Source organism: Sceloporus undulatus, chromosome 2, assembly GCF_019175285.1.
Source record: "Sceloporus undulatus isolate JIND9_A2432 ecotype Alabama chromosome 2, SceUnd_v1.1, whole genome shotgun sequence".
NCBI lineage: Eukaryota > Metazoa > Chordata > Lepidosauria > Squamata > Phrynosomatidae > Sceloporus > Sceloporus undulatus.
In genome coordinates, this window is record NC_056523.1 from 23241792 (window position 1) to 23258033 (window position 16242).

Consider the following 16242-nt stretch of genomic DNA (forward strand, 5'->3'; position numbering starts at 1 on the left):
TTTTGTAGTCTGTTTAATTGATGTAAGTACTCAGTTTTTAAGGTTTTGAGCAAAGAGCTTGTATCTTCTTTTGTTTCTATCAAAATGGAAAACCTAAAGCAGTACTGGTAATTTCTTTGTGTGTTTCAGTTGTCTAGGTGTAGGACCTTGTTATAGTGCAAATGGTGGTGAGATACTATCTCCATTTGAGAGGAGGCAAGTTAGTTGTGTGCCTTCAAGTCATCTTGACTTATGGTGACAAGACAAACCTATTGCAAGGTTTTCTTGGCAAGATCTTAACAGAAGAGGTTTGCCTTTGCCTTCCTATGAGGCTGAGAATGTGTGACTTGACAAAGGTCACTGAGTGGGTTTCCATGGCCAAGTGAGGATTTGAATCCTGGTCTCCCAAAGTCCTAGTCCAACACTTATAACCTATCTCACACACCATTAGTTCAACAAAGCTATCAAATTACTCTGCTGGGAGAAAGCAACTGGACAGTATGATAACCACCTGGCACTGCTAAAAACCCATGTGCAAAGTCCATGCCTACTGCCATGAGTGGCAAACTCCTTATTATAAATTGCACCAGCCCAATAATTTCCAAATTGATCTTAGTATTCAGTTTATTAGGTACAAAATACAAAGAGTAAACTTCTGATGGATGTAGTGGTTTTAGCACTGGACTATAACTCTGGAGACCAGAATTCAATTCCCAGCTCAGCCATGGAAACCCATTGAGTGACCCTGGGCATGTCACTTGCTCTCAGCTTCAGGGGAAGGCAATGGCAAGTCTCCTCTGAACAAATCCTGCCACAAAATCCCATGATAGGGTCGCCCTAAATCAGAAACGAGGTGAAGGCACACACCGCGTGTGCACACAAACAGTAAAGGAATGGGCAAATAGATAAGCTTTCAAATTACACAGATCCGATCACAAAGACAAATATAAAATTAGTGTGGTGCTAAGTGGAGACTTTCCTAAGTTTCCCACCTGAATGTCCTGTGAAATTTAAAACCTTACAAATACAACCACCATATCTGTGTCCTGAGATTACAGTGGCAGGTAGTGACTAGAGAGAAACCTGGGTAGTTGAAGCACCTGGTTTATGAAATTTTCTTTGGGCACTACCCTATCGCCTCTTCTTCACTGACCTATGATTCTGTTTTATGGATGCCATTTTTAATTTCTTCCTATTTTATATTATATAATACATATACTGTTATACAGGTTGAGTCTCTCTTTTCTGAAATGCCTGGGACCAGAAGTGTTTTGGATTTCGCATTTTCAATATTTGAATATACATAATGAGATATCTTGGAAACAGGACAAGTCTAAACACAAAATTAATTGATGTTTCATATATACTTGGTACACATAACTTTATACACAATATTTTTTAATCATTTTGTACATGAACAAAATTTGTGTACACTGAACAATCAGAAAGCAAAGGTCTCACTATTTCAGCCACCCATGTGGACAATTTTGGAATATTTCAGATTTCAGAATTCCAGATGAGGGAGACTCAACTTGTATGTAATATTCATATTATATTGTACATAAACACTTGCATATAAGGCCCATTCTCCCCACTAAGAATACCTGACATTTTAAAAATAATTTTCAGTTCAGTAAATGATACAGTATAGGAAAATGGAGTGTATCTGGTGTCCTTTCAGAAACAACTCTGTATGTCAATAAAATATACAGGGATGATGATGATGGGCATTGTACTGAAAATTCAAAATTTCCAGAATTTGTGATTTATATTCAGCAGATACAATTTTTTAAAAGGACCAATTGTACGATTCCTCTAGGACAGTTTGTGTGTGGCCACTGCCACCATCTCTTCCATCAGGAAGAATGCATGTTTATATTTGCTGTACAGAATGTAATCTGCACAACCTTTAAGTTTTAAGGCAAGCATAAATCCCACTGATTTCAGCAGGTGAGCCTATCCTCAATAATAATAATGATGATAATAATAATACATTTATTTTACCCCGCCTCTCCCACCGGATCAAGGCGGCTTACAGTCTCCAATGAAAAGTAGCTCCTTAAGTTGTCTACTGACTCATGTTGTCATGACACCATTATATACACACAGTAGGGATGATCTCTCTTGAAGGAAAAAAAAACTCCCAAATTCTAGTCTTCTGGCATTGCCTTCCCTTGTTCTTTATACAACTAAAGAACAGAAGAGTCTTGAAAATAGCTTCTGTTGCTAAGTTAAACCAAGGCTATGAAGGATGCCTTTGCCTGGAAATTCCCTTATTTCTTCAGTTATGTGAGCACCTCACCAAGAGGAGGCAAAGGGGTTTTTCTTCTTCCTCTCATGTCCATAAGACCTGCTTCTGTCTCTCATGCCAGATTGACATGAGACAATGTCTACTGGGTTGGGGAAAATGCTTTTAATGTCTTCCCTGGTTCCTTGTTCTCCTCCTGTGGTAAGGCCAGTCCCAGAAGAGAAAGTGTCCGCAGGAAAAAAGGTGGAAGGGGAGCCGTGAGCACAGTGCTGGAGGAAAAGGCGCCAGTGGCAGGGAGACGGAGCTGGTGGAGGTGAAGGTGGAGCTGCAAACGATGCATATGTTGTTGCTGCAGGTGGAGCTTCTTCAACAAAGAATCTTCTAGAACCTACCAGGAAGCAAGTGGAGAGGGAGAAGAATCATCATTGCTAATGACTGCTATAAGCAAACTGACTACCAGTCCTCCCCCCCCCCCCCCCTTTTGCTTTTCCAGCAAAGCAGCTGAGGTGAAAAGTCTCATTTTATCTGATTTTTTACATCAAAACAGAAAGGAGCATCATGCTAAGGAATGGGCTGGAACATTTTATTCATTTGGGCCAAACAAGACATGATTCTGCAGATCATATGATCAGTATTTCCTCTGGAGGTTTAAAAATTTAAATTGAACCTGGGTTGCTTTTTTTTTAACAAGCACATTTTCCAATATAGTTAGAGGAAATTATATATTCTCATTTATGTAATACATTTTTGTCTATTATTTTTATTTGTATACCTTTCCTGTATATTTTCTCCTAATACAGGCATTCCTATACACTTTATTATTGTGACTACTGAAAGAAAAATGTGTTTGTTTACACATTGTTTCACAAACTGCTATACTGAGCAACTTCATAAGAAATTAATTTCTTCCCCTGTCTTAAAAATCACCTGTATTCCAAACTAGGGACACCTGCATTTTACTGCAAGTGGCCTGTATTTGCCATGCATCAAAGAATTTTGCTACACTGCTAAATTTGCTTGTTGCAGGACTAGTGGAAAAGTATACCTTACTTATGGCTAAAAGACAATGCCATCATGAAAATCTGACAAGGGACAAGAGATCATTTACCCAGAGGTAGTCTTGGTTTCAAGTAGAAGCTGATGTTTGAATGCAGTCAAACAATAAGTATTGATAGTATCTGACTTGATAACTGATGAACAGGCCAATCTTACCATATAATGCAGGAGAGGGAATTGTGCAACTTGTATAATCTCCAGACCCTCCCCAGTTGCCCACCTTTGCTATAAAAGCTTAGCTGCAGCCACTCTATCCCTAATAATAGTCTCGGAGCACCAAGAGCAGAGATGTGAATATATAATAATAAAATAATAAAATAAATTTTTTATTTATATCCCGCCCTTCTTATAATCAGGGCGGCTTACAACAAGGTTAAAATACAATCCTTACAAGACAAGAAAGACACGAAGAATTAAAATGCAAATGCAGCAAGTCATACAAAAATAACAAGCAAAAAGCCCCATAGCCCAACCTCTTGGCCACGGAAGAGGAGGGAGGCCCACAGGATTTTATTCGGGGAATGCCTGTTGGAACAGGAAGGTTTTCAAGTCCTTCCTGAATTGGGCCAGGGTGGTGGACGAGCGGAGCTCAGTGGGCAGCGTATTCCAAAGGGCTGGGGCAGCCGTGGAGAATGTCCTCCGTGTGGTGGAGGCTAACCTAGCCCCAGGCACCTTCAGTAATTGCTGCCCAGACGTTCTGAGGGTGCGAGGCGGAATGTACGGGGAGAGGCGGTCCTTTAGGTATCCTGGGCCCAAGCCATTTAGGGCTTTATAGGTAATTACCAACGCCTTATATTGAGCTCGGAAGCGGATGGGCAGCCAATGGAGGTCTTTCAAAACCGGAGTTATATGGCTGGTCCTGGGAGCACCAGTGACCAACCGGGCTGCCATGTTCTGCACCATTTGCAGCTTCCGAGTTTGGTATAAGGGTTGCCCCATGTAGAGTACATTGCAGAAATCCATGCTCGAAGTTACCAGAGCATGTACAACAGTTTCTAGGTCCCTCTGGGCCAGGTATGGGCGCAGCTGGCGAATAAGCCGAAGCTGATAACAGGTGCTCTTGACCGTCGCATTCACCTGAGCTGTCAGGTGAAGCGACGAGTCAAGAAGCACCCCCAGACTGCGCACGGAGTCCTTCACAGGGAGCGTGACCCCGTTCAGGACAGGTGGAACTACCGCCATTCCTGGACCAGGAGAACCTATCACTAGTACCTCCGTTTTCTCTGGATTCAAATTCTGTTAGTGTATCGGCCACCCCGTGCATTAGCGGACTCCCTTAACGAGCTGACACAGCTGGTCGCTGAGCTGATGTTGGAGACGCCCAGGCTTCTTGTCCTGGGCGACTTCAACATCTCCCTCACGGCCAGCAACGTTCCATCTGGTGCGGCTCGGGAATTCATGGATACCATGGCGGCCATGGGCCTGTCCCAGCTGATACAGGGTCCTACGCACTGTGCGGGTAATACTCTCGATTTGGTCTTCTGTTCGGATGAGGAAAATCCGTGGGTGGAAATAGCTAATGTTTCCCCCCTGCCATGGACGGATCACTTCCTGGTAGAGGTGAAAATCAAGGCCTCTACCCAGATCCCCCCCGGGGGTGGTGGACCTGTTAGGATGGTCCACCCTCGAAGGCTGATGGAACCTGAGAGGTTCCAAGAAGCCCTAGAGGGGCTCGCGGTTGGAAATGACGGCGACTCTGTTGATGCCCTTACCGGTATTTGGAATACCGGTCTTTCTAGGGCTATACACAGAATCGCTCCCAAGCGCCCTCTCAGGCCTGCTTCTAAACGTAAGCCCTGGTATACGGAAGATCTCCGGGCGAGGAAGCGGGTTCTGCGACGGCTAGAGTACCGTTGGCGGAAACACCTTTGCTTAGACGACAAGGCTCTCCTAGACCAACTGTTAAAGGACTACGGAGAGGCAATACGAGCAACAAAGAATTCGTTCTATGGTGCTCGTATTGCGTCCGCGGAGTCGCGTCCGGCAGAGTTGTTCAGGGTGGTCAGGGAGCTGAAATTCCAGTGATGTCCATGGATTCCATTAGCCTGCTTAGTTGCCCCATAGGGCTCTAACACAGAGAAGGGTAACATTCCAAGGTCTGGTACCTGTATCCGTGGCAGGGTACTCTCAGCAGGCAAGAGGAATGGCTCTCCTAGGACTGTTCCCACACGGGAGGAATATATGTGGTCCCCTAGTGCAGGGCTCAGGATCAGGGTCAAGTGCACTAGGAGCTGGCTAGGAAAGACTGCCAGAAAGAGAAAGAGAGAGAGAGAAATAAGAAGGGGCAGAGTAGAGTAGCTTCTTTCAACCAGGAGACATCAGGCCAAAAATACACATGCAGACAGTCCAAACTCTCTTCAAGACTTTGGACCAGGAGTGATGTACAGCATCTCAAAATATGTGCCAATAAAAAGAACAATGTCAGGCTGGAAAAGAGATTTTATAGCACCTGTGACTAAGTGTATGATAGAAATTGTAGCATAAGCTTTCCTAGACTTGCTTTACTTCTTCAGGTGTAATAGTAGATCAAATTTATTTTTTTCTGAATGTCAGCCTGATTCTAGACCCAAGAAATCCAGTTTCAACACCCTAAATCAAGAACAAAAAAACAAAAGACTTTTTAGTTGTGCCATTTCCGCTACCCCATATTTCAGAATTTTGTACGATATTAAATGTGCCATAAAGAGGTAAAATGGCAAAGTATAAGAAAAGAGGAATGTGTGTTTTAAAATGGGAACTAAAGAAAAGCAAAGGTAAAATAAAAAGAGGAAAGGAATTGAAAGAAACTTAAAACACAAGAGAGTGTAGGAGAAAAAAGCCACAGGGGACAGAAGAAGAAACTAGCCTGTAATTGCAGTAAATTTTGCATGTGAGTCCTGAAAATTCAAGTCAACAACATGCATATGCATTAAATTCCTCCAGGAATTGTCATGTTAGTCTTGTACCCAGAACAATAAAGAATTTTGAGTCACTTTAAGAGATGTGAGGGTGATCTGGCTGTGACATCTGTCACCCCATTGATCGCCAGGGTTGATTCGCCTGATCTGGTGTCCCCTTTCTCCCTCACCACTCCATGTATGTCACTCCCGAAGCTGTGCGCTCGGTGGAAAAGGACGACCATCCCAGATTAACAGATTTTTCATAGCACAGTCTAAATGAAATGGACTAGAATCTACAAATGTTCTTGCTATAAAACATAGACCAGTCTTTTAAGGTGTCATGGAGGCTATAGACTTGATCCCCAGTTGCTTTTTAAAAAGGCAAGCTATTTCCAATCTCTGATTAGCAAATCAGATCTGTAGTATGATGGGTAGCAGTTGAACCAGAGGACTGAACATTAAATATCAGGAATAAATTCCTGTTATAGTTTGCACAAGTCCTCCAGAATGCAGTTGGACCCTGCCTGGGTTCTGCCTAACCTTCCCTGTTGACTAAATGGCTTTCATGTGGGTGCAACAGCAGATGTTAGGTAGCCTGTATGTGCCTGTGATGATGATGATGAGGAATAATTGGCAGAGCTTTATGCTTCACCAAGCCAATGTAGTACAGTATCTTGATTGTAAAGCTGCAGATCCTATTTAAATTCAAAAAGGCACATGGCTTAAATCTGGATGGGGGCTTGCATGCCAAGATGGGAGGGAACTGAAACTTCCCCATTTTAGTTTTCTATTTTAAATTCTCCATGTAGTTTATGTGGACCAGATGAATTTTTAAATTAAAAACAATATAGGGTAGTTAAACCTCTCCACCCCCCCGCCCCCCCCCTAGTCCTGATCCAAACTAGGAATGCACATGCTTACATTGATAATATGTAGCTGCATGCTGTACATTTACTGTCATGTGTACTTTGAATTTTGGTTTAGATGAGAGCTGAACTTCCAGCTACTGTCCGTCTTTATTTTCTTTCCATATTGTAACACCCTTCCTTGTCCCCCTCAGGCACTTTCTGCTCTGTGAGCTGCCAACAACACACCTGTCAGTGGCTGTAGTTGCAGCAACGCACAGCCTTCATGGGAGTCCAGCACCTTGTAGCGGGTCAGGGTTTTTTTCACCTCCTTCCTTTGGAGGCTCTTATGAGAAGGGGAAGCCACAGGCACCACCTGCAACCCACACAAAAGCCACAAGTGAGCATGTTTCCCTGACATTAGTAAAAAAACCAGCCAAAGAGACCCACTTTACACTTATACCCAATCCAGGCTGCCGGATCTCAATTCAGACACATCAAGGCTATGGAGGCCTAAGTTGACCTTCCAGAGACAGATCTTGGACATACACAGGAACATCTGCTGCCCACAGGAGTTGCCACAAGTTCTCCAAAACAAGCTTTCCCAGCCTGGCACCCTTCTAGGTGTGTAGCACTCAACCTCCCATCATCTCTGACCTGCTGGAAGGGGTAGATGGGAGTTGCTTTCCAAAATATCTTGAATTACCATGTTTGAGGGGCTGCTCTAGGGCAAGTAGGGAAATCTGCTACCCTATCAATGCTGATGAATTATAGCTCCCATAATCCCTTCCAACACAGCAATTTAGAGTAGATATGAATTAGAATCCAACTACATCTGGAAGGCTACAGGTTCCCCAACCTTGCTCCAGATCAACCACTTCAAAGCCCTCTCCTCCTCACTGCCTGTCCACTAACCCTGTCCTTACCAGGTCGAAATCTTCAACTTGAATCAGTTTGAGGCCTGTACTAATCTCACCCTCTGAGGTTTCAGGAATCCTGGTAGTGATGGCACTGCAGAAAGACAGAGATCTGGTTCATGGTCTGGCCATGTGCACTTGGCATGGTCTACCAACGCTTTGAGAATAACACAGAAGGGAGAAAAGGAGATGTTTACTACCCTCTCCTCATTTTGTTCAATGCAGGGGTGGGACACTGCAACTGTTGTTGATGGACTACAAGTCCCAGCAGCTTTAATACGCATAGCCAGTGGCAAGGAATGCTGCGAGTTGCAGTCCAATATCATCTGGGGTGCCTGTTATTCCAAGCCATGTTTTAGGGGTTCTATTTCCACTCCCAGTGTATGGAGAAAGAGAAAGAAATTAACAAATTTTAACTCACCAATAGGTAGCGGTTGGATTTCTTGCTCTTCGAGACTGAATATAGAAGTTATGGACATGACGGATAGTATTTGGGCAACTTGAGAGCAGAACAAGCCCAGAACTTTCCCTAGGAAGATACAAATCTTTTACAAATTCTCTGACAGAAGGCATTAATATTTCATTCTATTTAGGACAGCCAATGAAGTATAGTGGTTCCCCGCTTGGCCGTGAAATCCACTGGATGACTTTGGGCAAGTCACATGCTCTCAACCTCAGGGGAAGCCAATGGCAAACCTCCTGTGACTTGCAGGCACATAACAACAGAAACTTGTAATTTGTCTAAGGCCATTCAATTCACTCAGAGCAGAGAGGGGACTTGACTTTGGATCCACGACATCTTCCATTATCAGACAAAAAAACCCATGTCAGCTCTATGAGTATAGTGAAACTTTTCCATCTTAATCATTTATGTCCTATTCTAGATCATGAGCTAAAAGCAGCTTCCAAAGGTTTTCCACAGTGTTAATAGTTCCCTCCCCACCATAACAAAGGGAGAACAACTGGTCATACTAGTTAAGGATGAAGTGTTTTGGAATCCAGCACAAATACACCTCTTATCAGCAACCTCTAGATCCAAAGAATGCACTCAGTGCATATTATATGAAATAAGAGGCTGGTGCTACTATATTGTAATGTATATACTATCTTCATGGAACCATTTTCCTTCAATCACCCTGAACTATCAATGCTGAAACCTGTGTTTTCATACTAATAAAAGCCAATAGGAAGCCTTTTTCCATCTCCTTGGCAAATGTTGTTGAACAATTCACTAACTGTCTGGAGCAAACTAGATGATGAACAATAGCTCTGTTTTAGACTGTTTTTACACTGTTGAATGTTAACTGGCATTGTGCTTCTCCAGAAAACTGGAACTGTATTATAGCCCATCAGTTTCACTTCTGTGCCATGGACTTTTTCCTATAGTATTGCAGTCTAAACCAGATTTCAGAGAAGACCCTATTGTTAATAACTCCAGTATGTTGCCTGAAGGCAACAGCCCTGCTAAACAGGTTCAGACCTGGATGGGAGACAACTTGAGAACCCCATGGCTAGGACAAAACAACAAGGAATATATACACATGAAAAATAAATGATACATATCTTGCTTTGTGCAATTTAGCACTAAATCATCCTGTCAATAATCTTTCTCCAAATCTTTTTTCCGCTACTTACTTTCCTGCAGCTCTGATCACTTGGAGATCCTGTGGGAGGCCCAGCTTCTGGCTTAGATCCAGCAGAAGAGACAGCAAAGTCAGTTCCCCTGGCTTGCCTGTTGTAAACACAGAAGAAAAAACTGAACAATGTCATGTAGAGTCCAGCTAGGAATGTAGCTTTGTCTAATAGGTCTCCTTCCTCAGGTTGGTGCTTTCCAGGTGTGTTACAATACAACCCAAGGAGTCCTTGTGGTGCAGTGGTTAAATGCCTGACTCACAAACCACAAGGTTGTGAGTTCAATCCCAGCCAGGGACTCAGGGTCGACTCAGCCTGGCACCCACCTCAGGTTGCTAAAATGAGTACCCAGCTTGTTGGGGGAAATTAGCTTACAGTTGGAAACTGCTTAGAGAGGACTTATGTGCACTGTTACGCAGTATAGAAATGTATTTGCTATGGCTATGCTATTGCTATATGATCCCCAGCCAGTTGGGATGGGAGTTGTCATGTAACATGACTGGATGATATCAGGTTGGAGAAGGCTGCACTACTCAGGACCAACACATGAGGGACCCTTGCCCGTTCTGGCAGAGGCTCATCCGCTCTACTTTGCCTAATCCGATGATTCTCAGACAGTGGAATGGGAACCCCAGTGGCGTCACTAGGGGGGCTGCGGTGATGCAGACCACACTGGGTGACACCCTAGAGGGGGTTGTCACCCGGTGAGGTAGTACACCCTGGGGGCATGGGGGAAAGGACAAGCAGCTGCCTTCTAGGTCTCAGAAGGCCTGGGGGAAGCTGCCAAGAGGGCTGAGTGTGCCCCCATGTTGCTGCCATGGTGCCATTGTAAGGGCCATGGCACCAAGGTTGGGGGGGGGGAGTGCCTTTCTGGTTCTGTCTCCCACACTCGGTGACACTCCAGGTAGGGATGCCACTAGGGACCCCCAGGGCATGGCGTGACACTTGGAGCCCCTGATTCCTCCACCTCCTCTTCTCAAGCTTGTTCTGTTAGGGAGAGGAAGAGAAAGGTGAGGAGAAAGTTTGGAACAGCTTCTTCTGCCTAAGAGGATGAGAAAGGGGAGGCTCTGTGGATTGTGGTCTCTGGGGGGACACCATCCCAAGCCACCACTTCTTCCTTCACCCATCCCATCACTGCCCCCAGTTCTCAGGGTGAGACACTGCTGCAGCCTCAATATATTCTGTCACACACTCAATGCTTTTTTCCTGACTCTCTCCCTCAGGTATATTCATTCACACACAGTCTCAAATGCAAATTCTCTCTCTCTCTCTCGCACACACACACACACACACCCCACAATGTTCACATATAGATCCAAAGGGGGTCACAAAGGTAAAATGTTTGAGAACCACTAGCCTAATCTGATTTCCGTTTGGGAGCACACCTGTTTTCCCAGTGTTTCTTGCTTCTCATATGTTCTCTGCACAAATATATGGAGCAGTGGTTCTCAGACTTTGGTTCTTCAGATGTTCTAGTCTCCGGCTTCCAGAATTCCTAACCACTGGGCAAGTTGTTTGGGACTTCTGGAAGCTGAAGTCAGTAACAGCTGGTGAACCAAGATTTGAGAAACAGACTAGTCCAGAGCACAAGTGCCCTAGCATATTTTTAAAAGTCATAATGCTGTAGCTCTCCTATCTTTCTATAAAAAGAAAATGGCTGGGCCAGTTGGCCATGCAGCACTGAAGCACATTAAGTGGCAAGACTACATACCTGTCACAGGCAAGCCAGGTGGTTTGTTGATGGCCAAAAGTGCATCTGAAATAAAAAAATAACCAGTAATTTCAGCGTTGGGTTGAGAGCCAGCATGGTGTAGTGGTTTGAGTGTTGGACACTGACTCTGGAGACCATGGTTCGAATCCCAGCTCAGCCATGAGACCCACTGGGTGACCTTGGGCAAGGCACACTCTCTCAGCCTTAAGGGAAGGCAATGGCAAACCCCCTCTGAACAAATCTTGCCAAGAAAACGCAAGTTAGGTTCACCTTAGGGTCGAAGTCAGAAACTACTTGAAGGTACACAGCAATAGCAAATTGTTCATGCTCTGAGAGAATTTCAAACAAGCTGAGTGCCTTCACCACAATTCAGAGCATAGAGAGAGGTCAAAGGTTGCATCTGCACTGCAAGAATAATGCACTCTGACACTGCATTAACTGCCATGGCTCAGTACTATGGACTCCTGAGATGTGCAGTTTGTTGTGGCACCAGAGCTCTCTGACAGGGCAGACTAAATGTCTCACAAAACTACAAATCCCAGAATTCCCTAGCCCTGAGACACGGCAGTGAAAGTGGCATCAAACTGCATTGTTTCTGCTGTGCAGATGCTGCCTCAATGGGATTTTCAGTGGTTGAGGAGTGGGGCTTCTTTGATGAAGCAGACCTCCCTGCTCTCCTCAAATACAGAAGTTCAAGGAACAGAAACTGTCAAGAAGTCTTTGCTTGCCGCTTCCCCTCCATTGCACAGTTATCTTACATCTGTCCAAACTGTACAAAAGAGGCATAATTCCTCTTTCCTGGAACCTCTCATCAACTGGCATCAAGTAAGACTTACTATCTCTAAATGCAGAAATCAAAGTGGTCTGAACTGTCCCTCCTTCTCACAATTCTACATACAGTTGACTGGCAGCTGATTTCTCAATGCCAGTGATGGAGCAGCATCCCATTCCATGCTTGTGGGCAGCAGCCTGGCAAGACAGGTCATGTGCCACAGAGACCTCTCTCTGCAACAGAGCAGGTGATGTGAGGATGCTGCCTTCCCTGCCTCAGCATGTGCCTCACTCTGCCTAATGAAAGGGTGGGCAACTCTGGTCCTCCAGATGCTGCTGGACTCAGACTCCCCCCCCCCCCATCGCAATTAATATGGCCAGTAGTCAGGGATGATGGGGGCCGACCACAAGACCCTTGGCCCACCATGTCCCATTAGAAGAGAGGATGTACGTACCATCTCTGTGCACCAGTGATTCCTCCAGCACCTTCAGGAGCTCCTGACGACCCAGAGGACTTGCAGGCCCCAAGATGCTTTTCCCGCCGTCTCCCGCCGCTTTCCCTGAGCCTCGCTGCTTCAGCAGCATCTGGTACCTGCAAAAGGGGAACCGTAAGAAGTGCCTCTCACTAGCTACCATCTTCTCAGCTTCCTTTCCTCCACCATCCTGGCACCAGGGGGCCTTTGATACTACGTAACACAGCACCTTGACTCTCCTTTAACTGCCATGGCTGCATCCTATGGATGCAGGATGGGCTTGGACTGGGAGGCCCTTGGGGGTCTCTCCAGTCTGGATGCAGCCTGGTTACCATAGCGACGCCCGCCCCCCTCCTCCCTCCGGAGCCGCTCTCACCAGGCGCGCGTGCTGAAAGGCGCTCGCGCTCCTCCTCCTCCTCCTCGATGCCACCAACTGCAGCAGCGGAACGTTGGCGCCGCAACGTTCCATGCAGCCGCGCGCACGGGGCAAACGAGAACCGACATCTTGGCGCTGGCGCTGGTGGGAGGTGTAGTTTTTGGCCCCCCAAAAAGAGGGAGAAACTAGAGGTTTTCCCCGCCTCTTTTTGACGTTCCTGCTTGGGATTGGCTAACAGACCCCAAAGTGACAGGGCCATCCACCAATAAGAGAAAGGTACGGAAGAAACGGTCCCGCCCTCGCTAGAGATTATCCTCCAATCGAGAGCGAGGGTTTTACGCATGCGCACATCGTGTTGGTAGCGTCCTGCAGCTGCTTCCCGGGAGGATCTTGCTGGCTAGTTGTCCCTTTCCTGTTGCGGAAGATGGCTTCCCGCGCCGGGCCTCGAGCTGCGGGGACCGACGGCAGCGACTTCCGGCACCGGGAGCGCGTGGCCGAGCACTTCCAGATGAGGTTTGGGACACGGAAGGCGTGCATCTGCGCCTGCTTTGCGGATATATATATATATATATATATATATATATACAGTTTGACACCTCTTTGGCTTTGATTGACATGTGTGGCTCAGTGCTATGGAATCCTGGGATTTGTAGTTTTCTGTGGCCCCAGAGCTCTCTGCCAGAGAAGGCTGAAAACATCTCGTTGTTGTTGTGGTTGTGTGCCTTCAAGTCTTTTCAACTTAGGGCCACCCTAAATAATAACAATAACAACAACAACAATAATAATATATTATATTACATATATATATATATATATATATATATATGTATATATAATTATTATTACTATTATATAATAATTATTATTGTTTTTCCCTTATTGCGATGTGGCCAAAGTACAACAGCCTCAATTTGTCCATCTTTACTTCCAGGGAGATTTCAGGCTTGATCTGTCCAAGGGCCCAAATATGTGTCTTTGTGGCTGCCCATGGTGTCCTGAGCGCTCTTCTCCAGCATCACATTCAAATGAGTCGATTCCTTTCTGTCAGCTTCCTTCGCTGCTCAGCTCTGACATGGGTCCATGCTGATGGGGAATGCAGTAGCTTGGACTGTCATCACCTTCGTGTTCAGAGTTATATCTTTACCCTTTAGGACCTTGCCCATACTCCTGTGCATTTTTAAACTTTAAGCTTGTGGACAGGGATTGCCTTATTGAGGGCCTGGACACACAGGCCAAAATAAAGCTGCTTCGGGTCACTTTGGAGGTATGCTGTTTAAATGCTGCATTCGTCCTAAGAGGCTGGAAGGTGCGCCAAAGCCACGCTCCAGTCCTAAGGACTGGAGTGCAGCTTTGGCACAGCTTCTGGCCTCTTAAGATGCGTGTGCCATTTTAAACAGCATACCTCCAAAGTGACCCAAAGCAGCTTTATTTTGGCCTGTCTGTTCAGGCCCTTAGTTTCTCTGGGCACTTTTTCAACTGTACACAAGTCTTTGAGAACCAGCGCAGTGTAGTGATTTGTGTGCTGGACTAGGACTCTGGGAGACCAGGGTTCAATTCCCTGATCAGCCATGGAAACCCACTGGATAACTTTTGGTGAGTCATACCCTGTCAGCCCCAGAAAATCCCATGATAATTTTGTGTTAGGGTCACCATAAAATGGAAACGACTTGAAGGCACATAACAACAACAGATAGGTCTTAAATCATTTAACAGGCAGACGACTGATGGAAACTTAGCTGGTGAAGTCTATCATTATATCTACCATCCAGGGAAAGTTTTCCTCTTTTGTTGGCTGATTAAAATTATAGGGCCCTTGCTGAAAAAGTACAGTCAGCCCCCCATATCCACAGATTTCTTTTATCCCTGGATTCAAGCATCTGCAGCTTGAAAATATTTTTAAAATATATAAATTCCCAGAAGCAAACCTTAATTTTGCAACTTTATATAAGGGATACCATTTTATTAGGCCATTGTATTTAATGGGACTTGAGCATCCACGGATTTTGGGATCCACGCGGGATCCTGCAACCAAACCCCATCAGGTACCAAGGGCCCACTGTAATTAGCAACTTGATTACCATTCAACTTTCCCTTTAGACTCAGATTTGTGCTTCTCAGAAATATAAATGCAAATAAAAAGCCACCAATAAAATATCCACCAATTTGGTGTTGCATTTCTCACAACCATTTTTGCAATGCTCTAGTTTCATTCTCTCTTCTTCTCTCTATTTCACACAGTGTCTCCCTCAAGTCTGAAATCAAGAAACTGATCTACATGCAGGTGGCATTGTGGCTGCTGGTGGCGGCACAGATGTGTGTGGCACATTTTAAGCTCTTATCTCATGATCTGGTGGCCATGCCTTACCAGTGGGAATACCCGTACCTCCTCAGTATCATTCCTTCACTCTTCGGACTTTTCTCCTTCCCCCGAAACAACATCAGCTACCTGGTGATCTCTATGATCAGCACTGGTCTCTTCTCAGTGGCACCTCTCATCTATGGCAGCATGGAAATGTTCCCAATGGCACAGCAGCTCTACCGCCATGGCAAAGCCTACCGCTTCATCTTTGGCTTCTCAGCTGTCTCTGTCATGTACTTGCTCATCGTGGTGGCTGTGCAAGTTCACGGGTGGCAGCTTTATTACAGTAAGAAGCTTCTAGACTCCTGGTTCACCAGCACACAGGAGAAAAAGAAAAAATGAACATGTGTTGGGGAGTTGCATGCATGCAACATTGTCTCGGGGCAAAGGGTGGGAGCAAGGGAGTGCCTCTCCAAGCAGAGGGAGAGCAAGGGTGCTGTTGAGGGTTCTCTGTCATCTCATTCTAGCCAAGTGGGTAGGAGGTGCTTGAGGTCCCATGAAAGCCAAGACACTTTGAAGGTGTCTTCCAGTCTTTCCACTCTGGCAAAGAGTGTTGCCTTGGGACAGGTTTAGGGGATTACTCAGTCCAAATGTAGCTAGTGCCCTTGAGGAGGAAAATGCCAACTGCAGCGGCAAATGAGGGAGGCTGTGTGCTTCTCTTGATCTGCATAAACTTTGAATCATGTCAAGCAACTTTGGACTTGGGAAATGGGCACAGCTTGGGAAAGTTACTTTTTTGGACTGTTAACTCCTAGATTCCCTCAACGCAAGGATTCTGGGATTTGTAGTCAAACCTTCCTAATGTTCCCAAGCTATAAGAACAAGTGACAATTTTTGGTCACAGTGTTGTGGAATTGTAGTTGGGTGTGAGAATGTGGTGAGACTGGGGATCTCTTGCACCCACTTGACCTAGAACTCCCCATTTAGAATGTTACAGCCCTCTCCCATATTGAAGGAAGCGTGCTGCATGCAATTTTGCGGCCAGGATAGCAACTC

General features: G+C 45.4%; 2 protein-coding genes across 3 annotated transcripts; one reads left to right on the top strand and one right to left on the bottom strand.

The window, feature by feature from the left end:
• Nucleotides 1-1954: 1954 nt before the first annotated feature.
• Nucleotides 1955-13238, bottom strand: RPUSD3 (RNA pseudouridine synthase D3). Of its 2 annotated transcripts, none has more exons than XM_042453290.1 (9): nucleotides 12888-13238; nucleotides 12494-12630; nucleotides 11268-11312; nucleotides 9560-9656; nucleotides 8346-8453; nucleotides 7934-8018; nucleotides 7257-7383; nucleotides 5389-5528; nucleotides 1955-2615 (listed from the first exon to the last, which is right to left on the bottom strand). In XM_042453290.1, the coding sequence occupies exons 1-9, from the start codon at nucleotides 13013-13015 to the stop codon at nucleotides 2370-2372; spliced, it is 1113 nt and encodes a 370-aa protein (XP_042309224.1). In that variant the 5' UTR covers nucleotides 13016-13238; the 3' UTR covers nucleotides 1955-2369. The 2 variants fall into 2 exon arrangements, with proteins under 2 accessions (XP_042309224.1, XP_042309225.1); XM_042453291.1 differs by lacking the exon at nucleotides 1955-2615 and adding an exon at nucleotides 2670-3584 and having other exon boundaries at nucleotides 5294-5528.
• Nucleotides 13233-15762, top strand: JAGN1 (jagunal homolog 1). Its single transcript, XM_042453293.1, has 2 exons — nucleotides 13233-13400; nucleotides 15126-15762. Exons 1-2 carry the CDS (start codon nucleotides 13312-13314, stop codon nucleotides 15586-15588), a joined length of 552 nt encoding a protein of 183 aa, XP_042309227.1. The 5' UTR covers nucleotides 13233-13311; the 3' UTR covers nucleotides 15589-15762.
• The last annotated feature ends 480 nt before the right edge of the window (nucleotides 15763-16242 follow it).

Bases quoted from the DNA above. Each gene is read 5' to 3' on its own strand.
- RPUSD3 (XM_042453290.1), bottom strand. From the start codon at position 13,015: ATGTCGGTTCTCGTTTGCCCCGTGCGCGCGGCTGCATGGAACGTTGCG. The intron at 8,019-8,345 runs GTGAGTTAAAAT...GTCTTTCTGCAG, and splicing joins AATCCAACCGCTACCTATTG to TGCCATCACTACCAGGATTC. The intron at 2,616-5,388 runs GTACCAGACCTT...GCTTCCTGGTAG, and splicing joins GTACCCTGCCACGGATACAG to GTTCTAGAAGATTCTTTGTT.
- JAGN1 (XM_042453293.1), top strand. From the start codon at position 13,312: ATGGCTTCCCGCGCCGGGCCTCGAGCTGCGGGGACCGACGGCAGCGAC. The intron at 13,401-15,125 runs GTTTGGGACACG...TATTTCACACAG, and splicing joins GCCGAGCACTTCCAGATGAG to TGTCTCCCTCAAGTCTGAAA.